The 22,307-nt window shown below is 24.6% G+C and overlaps 5 protein-coding genes and 1 non-coding gene across 8 annotated transcripts; 3 read left to right on the top strand and 3 right to left on the bottom strand.

The window, feature by feature from the left end:
* Window positions 1-522: 522 nt before the first annotated feature.
* On the top strand, window positions 523-6,019 carry LOC122852553 (PR domain zinc finger protein 10-like). Its single transcript, XM_044152430.1, has 5 exons — window positions 523-664; window positions 994-1,234; window positions 1,320-1,725; window positions 1,806-2,159; window positions 2,234-6,019. The coding sequence occupies exons 2-5, from the start codon at window positions 1,049-1,051 to the stop codon at window positions 4,804-4,806; spliced, it is 3,519 nt and encodes a 1,172-aa protein (XP_044008365.1). The 5' UTR covers window positions 523-664; window positions 994-1,048; the 3' UTR covers window positions 4,807-6,019.
* A 274-nt stretch (window positions 6,020-6,293) lies between these two features.
* LOC122852552 (potassium channel subfamily K member 13-like) lies at window positions 6,294-8,874 on the bottom strand. The gene is made up of 5 exons (XM_044152429.1): window positions 8,560-8,874; window positions 8,289-8,481; window positions 7,461-7,535; window positions 6,980-7,388; window positions 6,294-6,907 (listed from the first exon to the last, which is right to left on the bottom strand). Exons 1-5 carry the CDS (start codon window positions 8,686-8,688, stop codon window positions 6,451-6,453), a joined length of 1,263 nt encoding a protein of 420 aa, XP_044008364.1. The 5' UTR covers window positions 8,689-8,874; the 3' UTR covers window positions 6,294-6,450.
* An 842-nt stretch (window positions 8,875-9,716) lies between these two features.
* On the bottom strand, window positions 9,717-11,412 carry LOC122851012 (coiled-coil domain-containing protein 85C). The gene is made up of 6 exons (XM_044150059.1): window positions 11,395-11,412; window positions 10,828-11,301; window positions 10,570-10,762; window positions 10,330-10,497; window positions 9,976-10,241; window positions 9,717-9,761 (listed from the first exon to the last, which is right to left on the bottom strand). Exons 1-6 carry the CDS (start codon window positions 11,410-11,412, stop codon window positions 9,717-9,719), a joined length of 1,164 nt encoding a protein of 387 aa, XP_044005994.1.
* Window positions 11,413-11,508: 96 nt separating this feature from the next.
* Window positions 11,509-17,410, bottom strand: LOC122852550 (integrator complex subunit 8). 3 transcript variants are annotated; one of them, XM_044152426.1, is made up of 5 exons: window positions 17,029-17,385; window positions 14,657-16,952; window positions 13,984-14,566; window positions 11,796-13,743; window positions 11,509-11,694 (listed from the first exon to the last, which is right to left on the bottom strand). In XM_044152426.1, the coding sequence occupies exons 1-3, from the start codon at window positions 17,147-17,149 to the stop codon at window positions 13,984-13,986; spliced, it is 3,000 nt and encodes a 999-aa protein (XP_044008361.1). In that variant the 5' UTR covers window positions 17,150-17,385; the 3' UTR covers window positions 11,509-11,694; window positions 11,796-13,743. The 3 variants fall into 3 exon arrangements, with proteins under 3 accessions (XP_044008361.1, XP_044008363.1, XP_044008362.1); XM_044152428.1 differs by having other exon boundaries at window positions 11,796-14,566; window positions 17,029-17,410; XM_044152427.1 differs by having other exon boundaries at window positions 11,509-11,713; window positions 11,796-14,566.
* A 653-nt stretch (window positions 17,411-18,063) lies between these two features.
* On the top strand, window positions 18,064-18,254 carry LOC122853589. The gene has a single exon (XR_006373926.1). It is a non-coding gene; the product is annotated as a U2 spliceosomal RNA (small nuclear RNA).
* A 1,902-nt stretch (window positions 18,255-20,156) lies between these two features.
* LOC122851011 (lysine-rich arabinogalactan protein 19-like) lies at window positions 20,157-20,735 on the top strand. Its single transcript, XM_044150058.1, has one exon. The coding sequence runs from the start codon at window positions 20,157-20,159 to the stop codon at window positions 20,733-20,735; it is 579 nt and encodes a 192-aa protein (XP_044005993.1).
* The last annotated feature ends 1,572 nt before the right edge of the window (window positions 20,736-22,307 follow it).

Below are 22,307 nucleotides of genomic sequence, written 5' to 3'. Positions count from 1 at the left end.
ATGTTATAATGTCACTGATTTTGGTATTAAATACATACTTGATAATTCACCAAATATTAATTATTTAAATGTTATTAATACATGTATTACAATTGATACAATAAATTATGCATGGAAAATAAGAAAAAATAAATGTAAAAAATTAATAATATATGTTGATAAATTAATTTATCATTATTTTAATATTGATAAAAAAAATGATCAATATTTAGAAATAATAAGTTGATTAATTTTTTAGTTATTAAAAAATTTTAAAATAATTAAAATTAATTTTTTTTTCTATAAAATCTTGTATCTTATCAATAAATTAATTTATATAAAAAATAAGCATATTGAATTTTTATTTTATATAAATAAATAAATTATAAAAAATTATTATTAGTTAATTAAATATATTTTTTGTATTTTAAGCGGGAAAATTTATCTAGATGGCAGCATCTCTCTCGAGCACTGAATGACAGAGAGAGGCTAAAAAAAAAAGAGCTAAAAAATAAATAATAATAAAAAAAAAAAAAAAACACCATTGGGGGCTGGCGCTCTTATCAAATCATTGTAAATATATATCTATATATAATATTAGTCCTCCACATATTGACATATATTAACCCGAGCATTTTTTTTATTAAAATGCCTGCTGCAGCAGGTAAATTTAATTTATCCTGAGGTATGTTATTAAAAATTTTTGACATTAAAATTAATATACTCCAAAAATACAACAAATTAATTCATTTAATTAAATAAAATTTAGTTTTTTAAATTAAATGAGCTGAATTTTGTGTCTAATTTTTTTTTTTTTTGTGAATTTAATTTATGTGACATTGAAAAGCTCATCAGCTTAACCCAGTTTTTATTACCCCATCATTTTTTTATTTATTTATAATTTTTTATACCCTGTATAAATTTGTGATTGTTTAAAAAAATTAATTTAACTCAAAATATTTATATAAAAAAAACTTGCTAATAATAATAATAATTTTTTTTTTTTTATTAAAGGTGATATACAAAAGTGCATAATAAAATTGATAAAGTGTTTAAATTAAATACGACAATGGATGATAGGGGCCCTCATAATGAGGGGGCCCCAATTGATCCACTTGATATTTCAATGATGGATAAAGCATCTGAATTATCTGAATGTTGGAATTCAACAAATTCACTTGGTACATTATCAGAACATCATCATCAAATTAAAGCTAACAATAACAATAATAACAATCGATTGTTATATTTAACTGTAAGTTTAAAAATAAAATAATATTATTTAAAAATTAAAAAATTAATATATCTATTTGTTTAAATTATTATTATTATGTTATTAGGTTGAATATGTTGAGGAACAATCAAGAGATTATTCAAGAATGTTTCCAACATATGAACAAGTTATATATTCACCACGTCCAAATTCACCTCTATCAGATTTTGAACATCGTGTTAGTCCACTTGATCCAAATATGAGTTCAACAGCACGTTATTCACCAACACCAGTTCAATTACCACAAATACAATATCAAAATTCAGTTGTTGTATTACAAGATCAAACATCACCAATTATTGTACATGAAACTGATGATAATCAACGTGCTAATATTAATTTTATAAATCAACAAAATTCAACACAAACAACACAATCAAATGTTAATGATGTTGAAGATTTTAATGTTGACAATACTAGCGATACAGAAGAACTTGTATCAAGTGTTGCAAATGAATTAATACTCATGCAAAGTAATTATAAAGCTTTATATTTTTTTTTTATAATACCAATATATTAATAATAATAATTTTTTGTATATTAATTTTTCAAGGTAATAATAATGAATTAGAAACAACAACAGCACCATTAATGCTAACTGAAATACCAGGTACTGATTTTACTCTTGCACGTGATTTTTTAGTAATGCATGATGAACAATTAAATGTCATGTCATCATTGAGAAATCAAAATAATGAAATAACAAATGATGATACACTTGTTGTACATGAAGAATTAATGACAAATGAAAAAACAAATTTACTTGAACAAAATATTATTAATATTGATGATATTCAATTGAAAATTGATGATGATAATTTAATTGTATCTAAAACACAAACTGATGGAGATAATAAAAATACAAAAGTAAAATTAAAACATCAAATTAATGATAAAAAAACATTTCGTAAGTTTATAATTATTATTATCTTTTAAACAAATGTTGCAATATTAATTATTTTTTTAATAATTTATTTATAGGATGTGATGATTGTAATGCTGTTTGTCTTAAAGTTGGTGAATGCAGCTGTCAACATAATGTTTGTACAATTGCTGATCAACCAGTACCATCACGTGCAATAGCAACACTACCTGGTTCATATTTATCAATAACAAAAATTCAAACAGGTAATGTATGTGATAATATAATTTATGGTGTATTTGCTAAACGTAATATACGACGTCGTACACAATTTGGTCCAATTGAGGGTATTGTATGTACATATGATGGTAAACCATTTTTAAATTGTTTACCATTACTTTATGAAACAAATGTATATGGTGAATTTTTAAAAATTGATGTATCAAATGAAAATTCATCAAATTGGATGCGTTTTGTACGTCCAGCATGTTATTATAAAGAACAAAATTTAATAATATGCCAACAAAATGATGGTATTTTTTTTTTAACAACTAAAAATATATTACCAAATGAAGAATTAAAAGCTGGACCAAGTTTTGAATATGCATTACGTAGAAATCTTAAAATACTTGAACCTGATATTAATGAAAATACAATTATTCATGATAAAAATATTAATTTACAATGTTTTGATTGTAATGAATATTTTAATAATTCAGAAATATTAAAAAATCATTTATTAAATCATGATAATAATAATAATGGTGAAACAAGTAAAAATAAAAATACAAATGAAAATAAATTATTTAAAATTATTGATGGACAAACAACACAAAATATTTATACATGTCCACATTGTCGAAAAATATTTCCACGTAGTTATAGTTTAAAACGTCATATGATAATACATAAAAATTTAAAAAATCATAATAATTATCAATGTAATGAGTGTAATGAAATATTTATAAATTCACAAAAATTATTAAGACACATAAAATTAATTCATAATGATAATAAAGAAAAAGAAAATTCACGTAAATTAAATAATGAATGTAAAATATGTAATTTGATATTTGATAAATTACCATTATTAAATTTACATATGATACAACATAATAAAAATATAATTGATAATAAAAATAAACAATTACATTGTCCAGAATGTAATATTGAATTTAATTATCAAAATGATTTAATAAAACATATTACAAAATTACATGGTAAAAAAATAAAACAATCAAAAACAACACAAAAAAATAAAACAAAAAATGATAATAATAATAATATATTATCATCACATAAATGTACAATGTGTTATAAACGTTTTGCAACAAAAGTACGTTTACAACAACATTATCTTGTACATGGTTCAGATGATAAAAAACCATTACCATGTAATATTTGTTTTAAAAGATTTATGAATAATTCAGCATTATCATGTCATTTAAAAACTCATTGTGAAGATAAACAAATATTTGAATGTCCAATGTGTCGTAAATTATTTAATCAAATATTACAATTAAAAGATCATATTGAAACACATCGTAATGATGATAATACATTTAATTGTCCATATTGTTTACGTCAAAAATTTTTAAAATATTCAGTTATACGTAAACATATACTTGCTTATCACTGTGAAAGAAAACATAAATGTCAATATTGTAGTAAAACATTTCCAACAATTGATAAATTACGTATGCATTTATTACGTCATTCTGATTATCGTGAATTTAAATGTAATGAATGTTATTCACAATTTAAACGTAAAGATAAATTAAAAGAACACATGACAAGAATGCATAATTCACAAAGAATTATAAAAAGGGAACAACAACAACAACAAAAATCACAACAACCACAGCAGCAGCAACAACAACAACAACAACAACCACAGCAGCAACAACAATGTACACAGGGTAATAATGTTAATAATAATATTAATATTAGTAATAATAACAATAACGTAAACAACAATAACAACAGCAACAATAATGTTAAAAAATTTATTCCAAAAGTAAATCCAACAGATTATAATCGTTTTATTTATAAATGTCATACATGTTTAGTTGGTTTTAAAAGACGTGGTATGTTGGTTAATCATTTGGCTAAAAGACATCCAGATGTTCTACCTGAATCAATACCAGAATTAAATTTACCAATATTACGTCAAACACGTGATTATTATTGTCAATATTGTGATAAAGTATATAAAAGTTCAAGTAAAAGAAAAGCTCATATTATGAAAAATCATCCTGGTCAAACATTACCACCAAGTAATAGACAAAAAGATAATAATAATTTAAATGGTTTAGAAAATTCAACATATTGTCAAACAGTTGGATCAATAACAACAATACCACATAATTGTCAATGGTGTCATAAACAATATGCAAGTAAAGCTAAATTATTACAACATCAACGTAAAAAACATTCAAATTTAATGGAACCAGCTGATAAAATACCACGTCAACGTAATCGTCCATCTGACAGTCAAAATCAACCACCAATTAAAAATATTAATAATAATAATGTTGATGATGAAGATGATGATGATGATGAAGATGAAAATAATGATAATGATAATTTTATAAAAACAAAAATTATTAAAGCTGATGATGTTGATGATGTTGTTGATAATAATATTGATATTATTGGTGGACAATTTGTTAGAATGAGAGATATACGTTGAATGTATTATTAATAAGCCACTTGAGATGTGGTTTTTGTGCTCATATTTAAAAAAAAAAATAAAATATATTTATAAAAAAACAACAACAACAACAACAACATAAAACATTTCAATTTATTACGAGATATGAATCTCGTAAAATTTTATGTGAATGAAGCACGGCTTTGGTCGATTGAATAAATATTTATATTCACGACCATAATAATGAGATGCTTAGCATAATATTATTGAAATTATAGTGTTGATAAAATTATTTTAAATGAAAGATTATAAATATATATATATTTAAAAAGAACGAAAAGAATTATTGTGATTATCATGCTGTGTTGAATAGAATTTTTCTTATATATTTTCAACTAAATTTTTTAGTATGAAATATAAAAAAATAGGCATTAATATTAATGCTTATTTTTTTTTTGAAAAATTATTGAGAAAAATAATGAAGGGTTTGAAGATTGTTGAAAAGTTGATTATTGATGGAATTAAATTTACTATATAATAATTATAAATTAATTAAAATATTAATGATCGAATATTGTACCTGTTATTTGCAGAAATAGAATCTGTAAGTGTTTTTTTTTTTTTTTTTTATTTATTATTTCTAATTTTTACTCGAATTAAAATAAGATTTATTTATTTTTATATTTATTTATTTATTTGTTTTTAATATTTATATAATTACTTTTTCAATTTACATTATATATATTAAATTAATAAATGAAGAAACTGATATATATATTTTTTAAAAACTATGTTTCATTCCAAAAAATATTTATAAAAAAAAAAAAAAAATTTAAAAGCGTTAAATTTAGTAGATAAAAAAAAAACATAAATTTAAGTATTTTTTTATTATTAAAGAATTTATTTAATTGAAAGTAAAAAAGAAAATTTTTTTTCAATTATTTATTATTTTATATGATTTCAATAATTTATTTATTAATTATTAGACAGCTTTAATAGTTGAATGTTTAGTGTAAAAAATTTAAACATTAGTAAATATTAGTAAATGAAAAAAAAATAAAAAAATATTGTTATTGTAATAGTGTTGATGATAATAGTTATAATTCAAATGAAATTTAATTGTCTTTAAAAAAATAATGCATTGATAGTAAATTAGAAGACAGCAAATAGTAAAAGAAAAACCTTTAAAAATAATAGAATTAATTAGTTGGAAATAGTCCAATTACTATTTCACGAAAAAAAAAAAAAAAAAGTAACAAGTAGTTGAGTTAATAATAATAATAAAATAAAAAAAAATTCAAGTTAATAAAAATATTCAACAATTAATGTTGCTAAAAAAAAAAAACTAGTTACATAGAAAATATAAAAAAAAATCGCCAAGTAGAGTAAAAAAAAAAATCATTTAAAAATGATACCTAGAAATTTCATTGTTAAAATTTAATCAATGCATTAATAAAAGCTAAAGAAAAAAAAAAATAGAATTTCAAATAGAATTGATATTAAATAAAAGAAAAAAAAAAAAAAAACAATGTCATTATTTAGTTTATTTACCTATTAATTTTTACCTTAATTTATGTACATATATCAAATTTTTAAAATATTTTAATGTTTTTTAACTTAATCCTTTAAAATAATTCCATTATAATTATATAATTTATAACACTAATTAATTAATATGAAATTTTATCTATTTGAAGTACTTGTACTTTCAAATTTTTCACATGCAATTGCAAGTGGTCCAACAGCACCTGGTTTATGTACGGTGATGTTTGTGTTCCTGTGCTGTTTCATATAATTTGCTTTGCGTAACTTTTGCAAATGAAAACTTTTCATTGATATTAATAAACCAGCATTGATATTAATTCTTGGTGTATCACCACTAATACTACTATTATTATTATCAATATTTTTAAATGAATCACGTGCACATATTTTTGTTGTACGTTTTTTTGGATAATAAAAACCAGATACTGATGATTTTCTACGTGGTAAATGTGGTGCAGCCATTTTTTTATTTTTACAATGTAATTTTATAATAAAACAATTTAATATTTGTTTTATTACAATTGATGTTACATTTAATAATGAATATATACAACAACATCCCAATACAAGTATTATAAAATTTCCAATTCGATATCTGTAAAAAAAAAAAATATTAAATTAATAATATAATCAAAATAACTAATTTCAAATACAGATATATACTTACATTTGATTATAGGAATAATATATTTTTTCAGTACTAACAAAATCCCCAAAACCAATTGTTGCAAAACTTACAAAACAAAAATATAATGAATCAATAAAACTCCATCCTTCAATATTTGAATAAATTATTGCACCAAAACAAGCAATACTGCATGAAAATATTATTAAATAAAGCATGACCCAATATACACTTGGTTTCCAATGATCAAGATCCATATCATCATCATCATCATCATCATCAAGTATATCTGGTAAATATGTACGTTGATTATTGCTTGTTCTATTACGTCTTGATGCTAATGTTGTTTTACGAAGACGTTTTTTTAATCTACGTAAATGTAGTGAACGTAATATCCATGCTAGAAATGTTATTATTCTTTCAAGAAATAAATTAAAAAATAATATTCCACCTGTAATAATAAATAGATTTTTTTTTTTAGTTTATAAAATATTTTAAATTTTTTATATTTATCATAACTCACCAGAACAACCAAAAAAACCATAAAAAATTACAGCAGCTTTACCAAGTTGTGTTTGAGGTGTCGTTGTACCATATCCTAGAATTTTTTTTTTTTTTATAATATAATAAACAAATTAATTTTTCTATTTAAATATACAGGACATTATTAAATAAAATTATACAAAAGACTAGGTCGTATTATGTCATTAACATTTCAAGAAATTTCAAGCTGCATTCTGGAATTCTAGAGCATTTTACCAAGTGCATCGACCCAAAAATTTAAATAATCTAAATATTTATCCTATTTATTTATTAATTTAAAAAATTTATCACGTTTATTTATTTATTATTTAAATAACATATAAAAAAAATTTAAAAAAAAAAGAAAAATTATCAAATAGAAATCAAAATCGATAAACTTAATTATTGAATTTTTTTATTTTATATTGTCTTGTTGTTATTAAATTAGTCCTTTGATTACGAAAATTTAAAAAATCAATTTAAACGAATATTAGTGTTTAAAACAGGAATAAGCTTATATTCGATGTTTAATCTTCAGTTAACCCAGTTATATAGAATTTTAATCTTTTTTCTTTTTTTCTTTTTTTTTTTTTTTTTCGATTTACCTTTTAGCATGTAAGAGAGCTATCTGTAGAAAATAAAATAATCAAGATATTCCAAGAATAATTAAAATCTTTTTATCGACTTTTTTTTTTTTTCTTCTTAAATTTTTTATTCTGTTTATTTATTTATACTTTATGATTTATTTTTTCCTCGAGTTTTTTTTTTTATTTTTCAGACGAATATTTTAATGGTCTAATGAGAAGATTTTAAATGAAATTTTAAATACCAATTGTTGTGACGATTGTTCCAACAAAATAAAAACTTCCACTGAAATCCCAACGTCTACGTTTGTTAATTATTCCAGATGATGATGCATTACTATATGCATAAAGAAGCTCATGAAGTTGTTGAACAGCTTGAGGACTTGTTATCAAATTTGAACGTCGAAATGCATTATATACTTTCCAAAATTCAGCTGCCTAATTTAAAAAATAAAAAAAATTATTTAAAAAATCATATTTTTTATATTTATAATGTTTATTTATTTATTTATTTACCTGTTTTAATTCAACATCACCTTCTAATTTTTGAAATATTGCTGCCCCAACGAGCATATAACCCGTTAAGACAATAGCCAATAATATAAATCTTGTGTTATCATCCGCGAGGCTTACAGAAACACACATCCCCGATGACTCTCATGTCTCTTTGACTCGAATAATTTATTTTCGTTAAATTTCCCCACCAATTGACATGTGCAACAGCAAGTGTTTTTGCGCACTCGACAGGCGCAAAAATAAATAAAACTACCCTCTATTTAGCATGTTTTATTTATATTTTTTTGCTCATTTATTTTTATTAAATATATATCACAAAATCTATTAGATTATTTAAACAAGTAAAAAAAACAATTAATTGGCATTTAAACAGAAATATTTTACAAATATTTCAAGAGCTTGTTTTATAAAGTGAAATAAATTTTTTTTTTATTTTACAAATATCATGAGGACAAGATTAATAGTTTATAGTTGAATCTTTTCGTTTTTTTTTTTTTACTCACTCTATAGATTCGTAATCGTTTTTCATTTGAATTGCATTCATTGATAAAATGTTGATTTACAAAAAAACAAAAATAAAAGAGATGTAGGGCGTATGTATTTTATTCAGTGAAGAAATCCTTTGAACTTTAAAAATAGAAAGTATTTTTTTGAAAATAATTTTGTATTCATGTAAGCGTTGCTTGTCTATCATAATATAGATGAAACGAGAGTAGAGTCCATTGAAAAATCCAAAGAAAGATAAACACTTGTACAAGATGTTGCTGAAAAGCTTTGAGTATTTTTTTTTTTTTTTTTTTTTTGGCCTTGTAATGAGAAAAAAAAAAAACTAAAAATAAATATATATTTTTACATAAATCATTAACAGTAAATAATTTAAAAAAAAAATAATTAATTGAAGTATATACTTTTAAAAAATAATAATAAATTTATTTTTAAAAAAGTAATAAATTGTTTTTTAATAATAAAATTATAAATAATAATTTATTTAGTAAATATTAATTTAATATTAATAAATATATCAAAATTTAATCAACTTGTTCAAGTCATTATTATAATAGAAGCAAGTTTTTTTTTTTTTCAATTTCAATGAAAAAAGAAAAAAAAATTCAATAATTTATTTATTTATATATTATTTAAATAAATAAATAAATAAATTAGCGTCTTGTTTGTGAAGTTTCTTCTAATTTACGCCAAACTACCTAAAAATAAATAATTTAAAATTTTAATTTTGCATATAGCCTTCTGGGCATTTTAATAAAATTAGTGTTTAACATCACAACATAGTCAAATAACAAGAGAGACAAAATAAGTTAAACCAATAGTTTAACAAAATTTAATTAATTTATTAATTTTTTATTACAACAAATAATTATTGTTTATAACTTATGATGATTTAATTTTTCAATAACTTACATTACACATTTCACGAACAAGTGCTTTTTCATTATCATGACCAGCATCACGTTCAAGTTGTTCGCGTACTTCTAAAACTTGTAATGCACGTACAACAGCTTCTGGTCTACCACCAAGTTGTTGATTATCATTTTGTGTTGTTGGATTATCCCAAATTTCACCTGGTGGTAATTCCCATGTTTGTGCTCTTGCTTGTAACATACTTTTATCTTCTTCAAGTTGTTTTACTCTTTGTTCCAAACTCCTCACATATTGCATTGTTTGATCTACTAAAAAAATTAACTAATTAATTATTATTTTTACATTTGTATATATATTTATATTTTTATTTTAAATGATAAAAAATAAAATTACCATTAAATGTAGCAGCTGCTGCTGCTGCTGCAGCATGTCTTGCTCGTGATGGTAAATTTTCTTCAGCATTTGTACTTGAACTTGATCCATCACCATCATCTCTTTGTCCACCACCACTACCACTGCCACCATTATTACCATTACTACTACCACCACCACGTTCTTCATCTAAATAAAGACATAATTCTTTTAATTCAAGATTATCTTTTATTAATTCTTGTTGTTTATTATCCAATTGACGTAATTTATTTTGATATGCTGATACTTCTTGACGCATAACACTTGCTGTATAACGTCCAAAACGTTGCCATTCACGTGCTAATTTACGTCCTTTTTGACGATCATCATCAAGAAAACAACATAAATCACGTAATTCTTGATTATCATCACTTAAACGTTGATTTGCTTCTTTTAATATTCGTAATTCATTTAGCTAGAAAATAAAAATATATTTATCATTAAAATAATCCAATATTTTTTTTTTTAAATTAAACTTACCAAACTTTGTATTTGACGATTTTGCTCAGCAGCAAGTCTAGCAATATCAGTCTCTGTTTTTCTAACAAATTTAAGCATTTCCACTGGACCAAGACGTAAAAATTCTTCGTCACTTAAACGTTGTTTATTGGTTGTGTTGGTGACTGTTGTTGACGTTGGATATTGACTATTTGGTGGTAAATATTGTCCACTAGATTTACCAGTATAAAAACCAGTTGTTGAATTTTTTGTTGATTGAGGAATTAAATGTTCTATTTTAGTTGTAAATTTTCCTTGTGCATCTTTTGAGTGTAATAAACGTGATTGTTGTTGTTGTTGTTGAATTAAATGTGATGGATGAGAAACTTGTTGTTGATTTATTAAACCAGTTGATGATGATGATGAAGGAACACCAGAATTTTGTGGTATTGTTGTTGTACAAAAATTTGGATGATTTTTTAATATTCCAATTGTTGGATGTGGTGGTGGTTGATACTGAGGTGGTAATGTATCACTTTTTTTTAATGTCGTTGATTGTTGTTGTTGTTGTTGATTTATATTTTGTGATTGTTGTTGTGACTGTTGGACCCTACTTTTATTTGACATTTCGTATATTTAACTGCGGATCTCACCGCGTCCCATCTCAGCAAATTGCTGGATAATAATTTTCTTTAAAATTTTATTTTATTATTTTTGTTTATATGTTGATGAAGTATATATATATTTTTTTTTTCAAGGTGGGTTGTATCGTTGCCTTGGGCTATCTGCTACCAAAATATCTGGGTCAGCCGATTGTGGTTCCTCTTCTTTTTCTTATTTTTTTTTTATTTTTATGGATAAGTGCTGGATAATAATTTAAATTCCTCACTTTTATAAATCACTGGATAACTAAAAATTTATAATTTAACTGTTATTTTATTTAACATATTTTTAAAATTTATTTCATATGTAAATTTAATATTTAAAAAAAATTAAATATATATATTTACCATAATTATTTTTAAATAAATCCAGAGTAATAGAAATGTACTTGTAGTTGATAATTAAATATTACAATCACGTTTTAAAACACACAATAATTAAATACTTGAATTGAATTTAAATAACAATTACAAATAATAAAAATAATATTTAACATTAATATTATTATTTAACAATAATTTTACATATTCAACATCACTCAGTGAGTATTTGCGACACAAATTCAAAGTGAAAGGTATGTGTAACCCGACTCGATCTTTTATCCCTTTATTATCAATAAAAGAAAAAAACAAAAAATGTCACATTAAATATAGTTTAAATAAAAACAAGTATTAAAAAACTACAATATATTAAACAAATTGCAAAATAAAATTTATAGATAATTTTTTTTTTAGCACCATCAAACACCTGTTTATCTTTTTTTAAACTCCAAAAAAAAAAAATATATACTTAACGCACTTTGTAAAAACTTCAAAATTACTCCAAAATAAAAATAATGATAAATATTATATTTAAAAATTTATAAATAATATTATTAAATAAATAAATTTAAATTAATTAATAAAAAATTGCAACATGGCCGAGAGAATGATGTCCCGGTTGTGTATGATGATGTCGCGATTGCCGATGCCGAGGACTTTAGTCTGCTTCAGTCACTTGGTTTAGCTATGCCTTTTTTTTCTTTTCTTTTTTATTAAAACCAACGTGTTTCAAAGCAGAGAGAAGTCTTCTCTCTGTTCAAAGCCTCTTACATATATACATATCAAAAAGTAACAAGTGTTGGTGTATCAGCCCTCTCACCTTCTCCTTAGCACACCTTAATTATCATCTCCCTCTTTTTTTCTTGATGAGATTTTTTTTTTAAAAAGAGTGGACCAAGCCACGGGTGTTCAACATGTAACACACTTGGAATAAATTTTCTATTGGTCCATCACTATGGAGTATCACCAAGTAACACGAATTTTCTTTTTCTCCTGTTCTTTATTATTTCTATATATTTCTAAGATTCGCTTCCGTATGGATATAATAATTTTTTTTTTTTCTACAACAACATTTATGCATCGTTCCCTTCACTATTATCATTATCATTATTTAGTATTATTTATTTTGCCTGGAGGGTAAACCATGCTAAATGCACATTTATTGTGCAAGAAAATAATAATAATGTATATGGTGCAGTGGGAAATGTAAAAAAAAAAAAAATGTAAGATGAAAATAGGGAGAAGGGAGATAGTTTGAATGGAATGTTGTTGGCAGGTATTGAAGGTTTTAAAATAAGGTATTTACAGGTGTTGGGAGAATTGAGAAATTTTTTTTTTTTTTCGAACCTTCTAAAAATCACAAGTGTTGTATCGATTATTGTATCATTTTTTTCTCTTTTTTTTTTCCAAATAATTAAGCTTAATATTGATATATTTTTTTAAAGTTAATATATGTTTTTCGTTGCACACAATTTTTGGAATTCTCTCCTTTAACCAATGGGTTTTTATTTTTGGTTGAATAGGTTTATTGTTGGCAGATATACACCAACACATTTACGCAAAATTTAAACACTTGTTTCCGGTTTTTTTTTTCTCCATACAAAAGAAGGAATTTATATTTTCTTTTTTTTACTTATTCATCAATGGTCAAAATTTTATTTCTTTTTCCCCTGTTCAAATTGATTTTTAAGGATTAATTTTTCGATTAAAATAATTATATATATATAGGTATATTAATGAATATTTTTTTAAATACCAATTAAGCTCTTGGATTTCGATATTTTAATGAGTCTTTCTTTGGCAAATTAAAACTTCACAGTGTTTAATAAATTGTTCCAAAAGGAAGTGAAACATAACGGTTTGTATTACTGTGGGAAAATCATGTTCATCAAAGAGTGTATCAATTTTTTTTTGTTACACTAATTGTCGACACTTCATATGTACTTTTTTTTTTCTCCTTGTGTTCTTTGTTTTACTATAAAATTATTTGAAATTAATTAAAAAAAAAAGTACAAATAAATAAATAAAAAAATATTGAAAAATTCAAACAAAAAATAATTTAATAATATTTGTAATATTTTATTAAAGTATTTTTTTTATTTATTCATAAATCATGTTAACAAATAAAAGCAAAAAGAAAAGAAAAAAAAATCTATTTTATCTATTATTACAAGTTAAAAAAAAAAAAAAAATAATATTACAATTATAAACGAACCTAATAAACATATTGTTTAGCAAGTGCTCTAAAAAATCTTGCTTTTCTAATATTAGCAGCTTCACGTTGTATTTCTTCATTATTATTTGAATTTAATTCAAGTAAACCAATAACTTTAATTGCCAGCTGTTTTCTATGATGTTCACCACGTTTTGAATGTAAATTAATAAGATATTCAAGTATTGTTGTATCCCATATACAATGATAATATGCATCCATAGCATCAGCAGTTGCACAACTTTTTTGATCACTTGATGCCATTTTAAATGCTAATGAATAATTAACTTCTTCCAAAAATTGACATAAAACAGTTGCTTGTGTATAACATTGTAAATGAGCACAACATTTTATCATACGCCAAAATACTGGTTGAATTGTTCTTGGTATAGGTAATGAAAATAAATCACTTGATATCATTATTGCTTCAAGATAATATTTCATTGCACTTTCATAATATCCCAATACAAAATTTAAATCAGCCATAACACGAAGCCAACAAACATTTGTTGGATAATATTTTAATGCCTGTGTTAATAGCTGTAATAAAAATTCAGCAACAGTTCTTACAGGAAATGAATTGGTACTGTAAACAAAAAAAATAAAAACAATCATATTATTAGTATTATTATTTAAATAACAATTAATTAATATAAAAAAAAGCTATCAAACATACTTTGGTATACTTGCAGGCCACAAAACAAGATACTGTGAATAAACTTCAAGTGTTTGTTCATCTCTTAATACATTATGTATTCTTGTTAGTAATGAAATAGCAATATTTAATGCTGTTGGTTCACGAAGACGTGATAATGTACTTGTTATTATTGTAAGCATATCTTTTGCTGCACTATTACCACTTGTACCACTACTAATACTACTACTTGTACGTTTTTGTGGTTGTTCTCTATTTGGTCCAAATGCCAACAACACAATATCCCATGCTTCACGTGAAAATTTTCTTGTTCCTTTATATTTAACAACATCCTGACAAAGTATACTTAAACCAGCAGCAAATTCATAATGATTCCAACGTTTTTCAAGACCAGATAAATAATCCCATTCACACATATTTAACAAAAATATTGTACAATTTTCAATAATTTCTTGTCTTGGAATTGGTTGATCAGTTGATTGTAATGAATCAAGACATTCTTTACAACGTTCAGTTAATTTTTTAATATCACAACAATCAATAAGTGGCCATACATTTAAATAATGCCATATATCAACAAGTATTAATTCCCAATTAATCATTATTGATAATTTTATTGATAATCTATTATGTTTAATTTCTTGTTCAATAGCATTTAATAATAATCTTGCATTATCAAAATTTTTTAATGTAACTAATTCACGTGTTTTAGCTAATAATATATATGAATAATCTTGTTGAAATGAACGTGGTAATGACATAATAACACTTTGTAATGGTATTGGTAAATCCCAACGACAATTTGTTTTCCATAATGGATTTATTGAACTATTACCATCAAGTTTTATTAATATATCACGTATTTCAATTGGATCATATGATAATATTAATTTTTTTTCAAGTTCAAATCTATTAAATGCATGACTTTTTGTATATGTTACAAGTGTAACACCCCAATTATTATTTAATAATAAATCTGGTATATCATCTGTATCTGGTGTTGCTTGTTTTTTAATTTCATTTAAATCATCATCATTAAATAATGATTTATAATTATCATTTGATAATATTCTTAATGGAAAATCTGGCATATCAGTCATAATCATAAAATACATTAAATAACGTGATATACGTTGTTTATGAATTATTGTTGAATTTATTAATACATTATCAATAGCATCAAATAAATAATCTAAACCTTTACTATTTGCATTTTTTAATTCAGTTATATAATTACCTTGTACAACATCACCATCAATAATTTTTCTAACTAAATTTAAACATTGAATTTTTAGTAATAAATCACGTGATACAAATATTTTTTTATTAACTAAACCACCTTGTATATCAAGTTCAAGATTATCTCTATAAACTGTTGGTATTTCTCTTGTAATATTATCTTCTTTTAATATATCAATTATATTTGTATATTGTTCTTTTATTGAATTATGTAAACGTTGTGTTAGTGTTGGTTTTATACCTTCAATTTGTACATTTGTTGCTAAACAATAACCATGTAAATTATTTTTTTGTACACGACAATATAATAATGTATCAGTTGTACCAAGTTTACTAAATAAATTTTTAGCTTGTGATACATGATATTTAGCTTCTTTATATTCTTCTCTTAATAAATAAAATGTTGCTAAATCATAATGTATTTGACATTTAAATTCATCAACAGATATTGATTTCATATTATTCCAATTTTGTTTTATTTCTAATGTATCCTCATTTAACATTTGAAATGTATCAAATGTCAATACTTTTGGATTAATATCTTTTAAATTTAATACAGCATTTAATACTTCAAGACTATTGTGTATATTTATTTCTAATTTTCTTAATATATCATCAACATATGCTGGTGATACATAAGTTGGTTCTTGTATACCTGGTATATGAATAAATTGTTGTTTTATTTGTTTATTATTTAATGATCTATTAACAATTGCTCGTATATGCCATCTATGATATAACACAATTGCAAATAAAAATTCATCAGTAACTGTTTCAACTGGATAATCTGGTGGATTTGGTATTTCAACAATAACATCACCAGTTATATAATAAAGATCTTGTAAAAATGTTAATTGCATTGGTAATGGTAATTTTTTTTCTAATATATCTAAATCCCATTTTAAAAATGCACCAACTTTTAATGATAATATTTTTAATGCAACACTTTTATGAGATAATTTTTTACCATTATTTAAACGTGATTCATTTGTTTCTGAATCAATTATTCTTATGTCATTGTCTTTTGGATCTGAATTTATTGACATAAATTTTATCATTAAATCAGTTGCTGATGGATCTGTAAATAGAAAAAAAAATTTATTTATCATTATCATTGTTTTTCTTTTTTCATCAATGTAAGGTTATAATAATACCTGGTGATGGCTTTGATATGTGTTTTTCCAATAATGATGGATTTAAAAGAAATTCAAACCATAATATTGTATCTGGAGATATTGGAACTGTTCCTGGTCGTAATAAATCAACATCCATCATGATACTTTTTTTTTTTTTAACACTATTATTGTCGTTGTTTACTATTTCTCTTACTCGTATGTTGTTTTGTAAATAAAACTTTCATACAGTTGTCTTTTTTATAGTGAACCAAATTAATATACAATAAACTACTATTGTACTATTGATTTAATTCATTATCCTTAATATTTATTTAATATTTTTTATCAATGTTTAATTATTATTAATAAAAAAGACAGCCCTGTCATGGCAGCTTACACACGAGCTTCATGTAAATAGAATATTCAACATGGCGATACAAAAATTGTCAGTGTCGTACCAGAGATGGCAGTTTTTCGAATTTTGCAAATTTTTAAAAATACTATTAATTATTAAATAAATTATTTAAATTATAAAAAAATATATTTAAATTTAACATAAAATAATGAAAATAATAAAAAGAGTCATAGCCAATTTATGTATACAAAATAAACTTTGCTGATTGAAAATTGGAAAATTTCGATTTCGAAAAATTTTCAATCAAATAATTGAATATTCAATTAAATGATTAATTTTTGATTAAATAATTAATATTTCAATCAAATAATTCAGTTTAATCGATTAAACAATTCATTTTCAATCAAATAATGTAGCTTTTCAAGCATTTTCAAGGAAATAATTAAAATTTTCGATAAAATAATTAAATTTTGATTAAACAATTAATTAATTAAAATATTAATTTTCGATTAAATTATTCAGCGTTCGATTAAACAATTCATTTTCAATTAAACAATTCGTCGTATTCAATTAAATAATTGTTTTCCAAGTAGTTATAAACAGCAAGTTGTCACAAATTTGTGAAAATAGCTTTAAAAGTGTCCGAATGATGTCGCATGTTTTTCACATGTATAAAGTTGTTCCCTTACTATAAAGAATCATAAAATTTAATTAACGTTATCGCTTCTCGGCCTTTTGGCTAAGATCAAAGTGTAGTATCTGTTCTTATCAGCTTAATATCTGATACGCTCCTCATTGAGGGGCCAGAATATTAAACTGATTTTTGGAAATAGGTAGAAGTCGGGGCTTGCTCTGACTCTACCACGGGTTGATCTGGTATTGCAGTACCACCAGAAACAGCCCAATAATTTTCTAAATATTAATATTCAGTACCTTCAGTACATTTAATTAATTAATTAATTAAATAATTAATTATATGCATTCATCCACAGATACTACACTTTGGTGCTAGTCGAAGCAGCGACACGTCCACCTCAGAGGAGGCGTGGTTTAGTTCATTAGTCTATTTTTTTAATTTTATTTTTTGTCTAATCAACATTTTTTTATATTGTGCTTAAAACAAATATTAAATTGCGTAATTCCTCATAAAATTGTAATTCGTCATGTAATTGACATATTATATAAAATTTATTATATTCTACTCATTGATAAAAACATTATCTGGTATTGTGATTTTAACAATTGTTTATTTAAGTCATTTGTAGGCTCATACAGTTGCACTTGACAATCAGCAACGTTATACACCAATTAATGCAATATTTATATGTAAGTACAATTTATAATTTAATTTTAAGGCCGAGAGAGAGATCGAGGTGCGACCACCTGACTCGGACCCTCGCTTGATTAATCCATCATTCATTGTCTGTGCACTAAATTATTAATCCCCCATAAATTCATTTCTTTTTTTTTATTTTAATTACATATTGGGAGACCAAGGTCACCAATAACTTGTAGTCTGTCAAAGTGCAGCTAGATATTGGTGTCCTTGGCAGTAGCTTATTATTTTTATATTTTTTTTTTCTTTCTTTTTCTCTCATATGTAAAATTTATTTCCTCCCTCATAAATTCATTTTATTCTATTTCAAATACATAGTGAGGGACCAAGGCTACCGAAATCTTATAGTCTGACACATGCGCAGCTAGATACTCGGTGTCCTTGGCAGTAGCTTATTCTTTTTTTATTTTTTTTTCTCTCTCTCCCTCCTATGTAAAAATATTTTATGTCCATTAAATTCATTTTTAAAATATATATTCAAGTTCAAGTTTAAGGATACAGCAGGGGGCCGAGTGCGTTGTTTCCTGACTAGTCTGTCACACGTGCAGCAAGGCCACAACGTCACCGGCTTAGTCTCTTATTTTATTCTTTTTTTTATTTTTCCCCTCTCTGGTATACGTCACTCTACTGAGTTAGTATACCACAGCTGATCCACCCATTATAATATTTTTCGTAGGCGTACGTGTTCTTTTTTTTCACTCTTCTAGTGGCGTACGTCTAAATTGTTTATTTAATTAAAATTTTAATTTTTATTGTCAACTGCGTGCACAGACTGACGGGTTGATTGTTTAACTCTTCTTCATATTTCAATTGAACAAGTATCTAGTCTTTTTTTTATTTTATATACATTTAATATTTTTATTTTAATTTTTTTGTTAATATACTTGGTCAATTGAAGTTTGACTTAACAACAGCCAACAGAGTCAAGTCATACTGGTTAAACAAGTGTTAGGTTTCTTTTTTTTCTATTATTCTAATTTTTTCTCTTAAATAAATATTAATTTATTTATTTAATTTGAGTATTATTCTTTATTGTAAATTTCTTAATTTTCATACACTTGGTTGAACAGTATGACTGACCTGGTAATAACCTTGCCTCTGCCTGATGTGTTACACTGTCCACAATGCAGGGGTGTAAGGACCAGACAGAGGGGAGGTTGTGGCTCGTTTAGTGCCTTCACGGGGCTATCCAAGCATCTGAAGTTGTCTCACCCGGGTGAGTACAATATAATTATTAAATGCAGTGTTTGCGGGTATGTTGGCAAAACTAAATATCCAATGGCCGACACCCGCAAACACATAATAAAAGAACATCCAGATGTTGAAATAGCCCCCTCAAGCGCATCTAGACGCCAGCCGGGATCCGAGTCAGAAGAGACAATTAATAGTAATAATAATAATAGCGATAGTAGTAATACTAGAGACTTGAGCGCGAGCGAGGAGATAGTAGTTTTAGCGACGATTGCTCCCAGTGACATGACCCAACGGCCAACAACAAGAAGAAGATCACCAAGAATTACGAGGCGGTCTTCTTCTTCGTCTTGTGCCAGTGGTGTTTTGTCGACAGAGGCCCAAGCTCAAAGTGCTACTGTAACATTACCAGCAATGACAGCAGCTGCAACAACAACAACAGGCTCACAAGATACAATACGTCAATATGCTGATACAATAAGAAACTATCCATCACAATTATTTGTTGCAACAACAACAACAACAACAGTACCACAATTTACACCAACAACAATAGTACCAATAACAACACAATTAATTTCACCAACATCAACAATATCAGCATCACAATATATGCCACCAATTGTGCCATTGACGATGTCAACAACAATAACAACATCACCAATACCAACTGCAGGCACAACTGTCACACTAACCACTACTACAGTGACTGTGACATCCTGCAGTGGCTCCATTGTATCGTCCAGACCATCTGTACTGCCAAGTCAACCACCACCAGTGCCAATTGAGCCAAGAGTGGTTATTGCAACTCCAATTGTTAGTAAATGCTGGAAGCATCATCACCAAGAAGTCTTGTTGATCTAAGGTATTTGCAACTAACTGGTTTCAATACATTTAATTCAAAATGTCCATTACTACCGATCGTACGAAAAAATCTATAAGTCACACTTATAGGAGAGACTTATAAGATAAACTTATAGAACGTTTGTATAAGTTTTTAGCCGATTTCTTATATAAATTTTATAATGATAATAATGAATGACAAAAAAATTTTCTTATAAGTGTATCTTATAAGAAAATTAAGGTATGTATAAAAAAAAAATAACAAGATTATTAGTTGTGATCAAATCAATTTTTATTGATAAATAATAGAAAATTACAGAAATTTTTTAGTATTTTCAAGATATTTATTTATTAGTGTTTGAAACGACAATATACTTTTAAAAGTTTTTTAGAAATTATTATTATATTTAGAAAAAAGGTAAGTATTATTAATATCATTTAATTAATATTAACATTTGTGTAAAACTATTCAGCGATTAGTTGATTTTATATATGACTCTCCTGTTTAATCTTTTTGTGAAATATTATTAATTTTCTTAATTATTATTAATTTTAAGTATCTCAGATGTTCGATTATTTGAATTTATATAACATATTGATTGTTATGATATAAAATTTTATGTTTTGAAACTACATAAAATCAGTTTATTAAATATGAATTAAACAAAAATTTGGCCATTGAATATAACTTTTTTCCTAAATTTTCATAAATGATTAACTATTTTTTTTTTTTTTATAATTATTAATTTTTGATAAACTAAATTTTTAGTTTTTTTTTTGTAAATTTCATTTTTTTCAACACTGATAAATTTTAAACATGAACTTTTTGATTTATCATTGAAAATTAATTATTACAATAAGAATTATATACTCATATAAAATTTAGATGAAAAGAAATTCTAATATCGAATTCAATTTATCTTTTTGGTAATATGAATTTATCAATATAAAAATTGCTGTTGATAAAATAAAATTTCTCAGCCATAATTAAATTATATCTGATACCTGATAAATTTAATTATTTATTCGATTTAATTATTTATCTTTTATTGTCGAAATTCTATTTTTTAACCTGATCTTAATTCTATAAATAAGCTAACTTATTTAAATAAATTTTAATTTATCATAAGTGTTTGTGTGGATAATTTGCTTCTAAAAGCAACGACCGTAGTGTGGCGCGCTCTCGTGGTAGAATGCCATCAATCACTTGTGTGGATAATTTGCTTCCAAAAGCAACGACCATAGTGTGGCGCGCCCTCGTGGTAGAATGCCATCAATCACTTGTCTGATTCGGTTTACGTTTTCTTGTCGTTCCTGAAAAAGTTAATTTTATTATGTCGTTAACAACCGTTTAGAAATACTATTGAATAAGCTATGTGAGAATATTATTTAAATTGACTAATAATATTATACCAAATTATGATTATTATCTTGAAGCAATTCATCATTTATATCGTCGTTACTGCGGTCAGATTGGTCATCAGAGAGATCATCATTTTTGCTCAGCATCATCAGTCTGATGTTGATCAAAATTCTAAAAAACACAAATTTTATTATAATAAAAGAATTGTTTCATAAATATTCAATGAAATG

This window comes from Aphidius gifuensis, linkage group LG3, assembly GCF_014905175.1.
Source record: "Aphidius gifuensis isolate YNYX2018 linkage group LG3, ASM1490517v1, whole genome shotgun sequence".
NCBI classification, from domain to species: Eukaryota; Metazoa; Arthropoda; class Insecta; order Hymenoptera; family Braconidae; genus Aphidius; species Aphidius gifuensis.
Note: the sequence above shows the minus strand (reverse complement) of the source record. Positions and strands in the feature narration are given on the sequence as shown.

Coding starts and splice junctions, on each gene's coding strand:
- LOC122852552 (XM_044152429.1), bottom strand. CDS start 8,688: ATGTGTGTTTCTGTAAGCCTCGCGGATGATAACACAAGATTTATATTA. Junction 7,536..8,288: donor AACAATCGTCACAACAATTG/GTATTTAAAATT, acceptor AAAAAATTCTAG/GATATGGTACAACGACACCT. Junction 6,908..6,979: donor TATTATTCCTATAATCAAAT/GTAAGTATATAT, acceptor TTTTTTTTACAG/ATATCGAATTGGAAATTTTA.
- LOC122851012 (XM_044150059.1), bottom strand. Junction 10,498..10,569: donor AGCATATCAAAATAAATTAC/GTCAATTGGATA, acceptor GTCTTTATTTAG/ATGAAGAACGTGGTGGTGGT. Junction 10,242..10,329: donor AGCAGCTGCTACATTTAATG/GTAATTTTATTT, acceptor TTTTTTTAGTAG/ATCAAACAATGCAATATGTG.
- LOC122851011 (XM_044150058.1), top strand. CDS start 20,157: ATGACCCAACGGCCAACAACAAGAAGAAGATCACCAAGAATTACGAGG.
- LOC122852553 (XM_044152430.1), top strand. CDS start 1,049: ATGGATGATAGGGGCCCTCATAATGAGGGGGCCCCAATTGATCCACTT. Junction 1,726..1,805: donor TGAATTAATACTCATGCAAA/GTAATTATAAAG, acceptor TAATTTTTCAAG/GTAATAATAATGAATTAGAA. Junction 2,160..2,233: donor TAATGATAAAAAAACATTTC/GTAAGTTTATAA, acceptor ATTTATTTATAG/GATGTGATGATTGTAATGCT.
- LOC122852550 (XM_044152428.1), bottom strand. CDS start 17,149: ATGATGGATGTTGATTTATTACGACCAGGAACAGTTCCAATATCTCCA. Junction 16,953..17,028: donor CATATCAAAGCCATCACCAG/GTATTATTATAA, acceptor TTCTATTTACAG/ATCCATCAGCAACTGATTTA. Junction 14,567..14,656: donor TGGCCTGCAAGTATACCAAA/GTATGTTTGATA, acceptor TTTTGTTTACAG/TACCAATTCATTTCCTGTAA.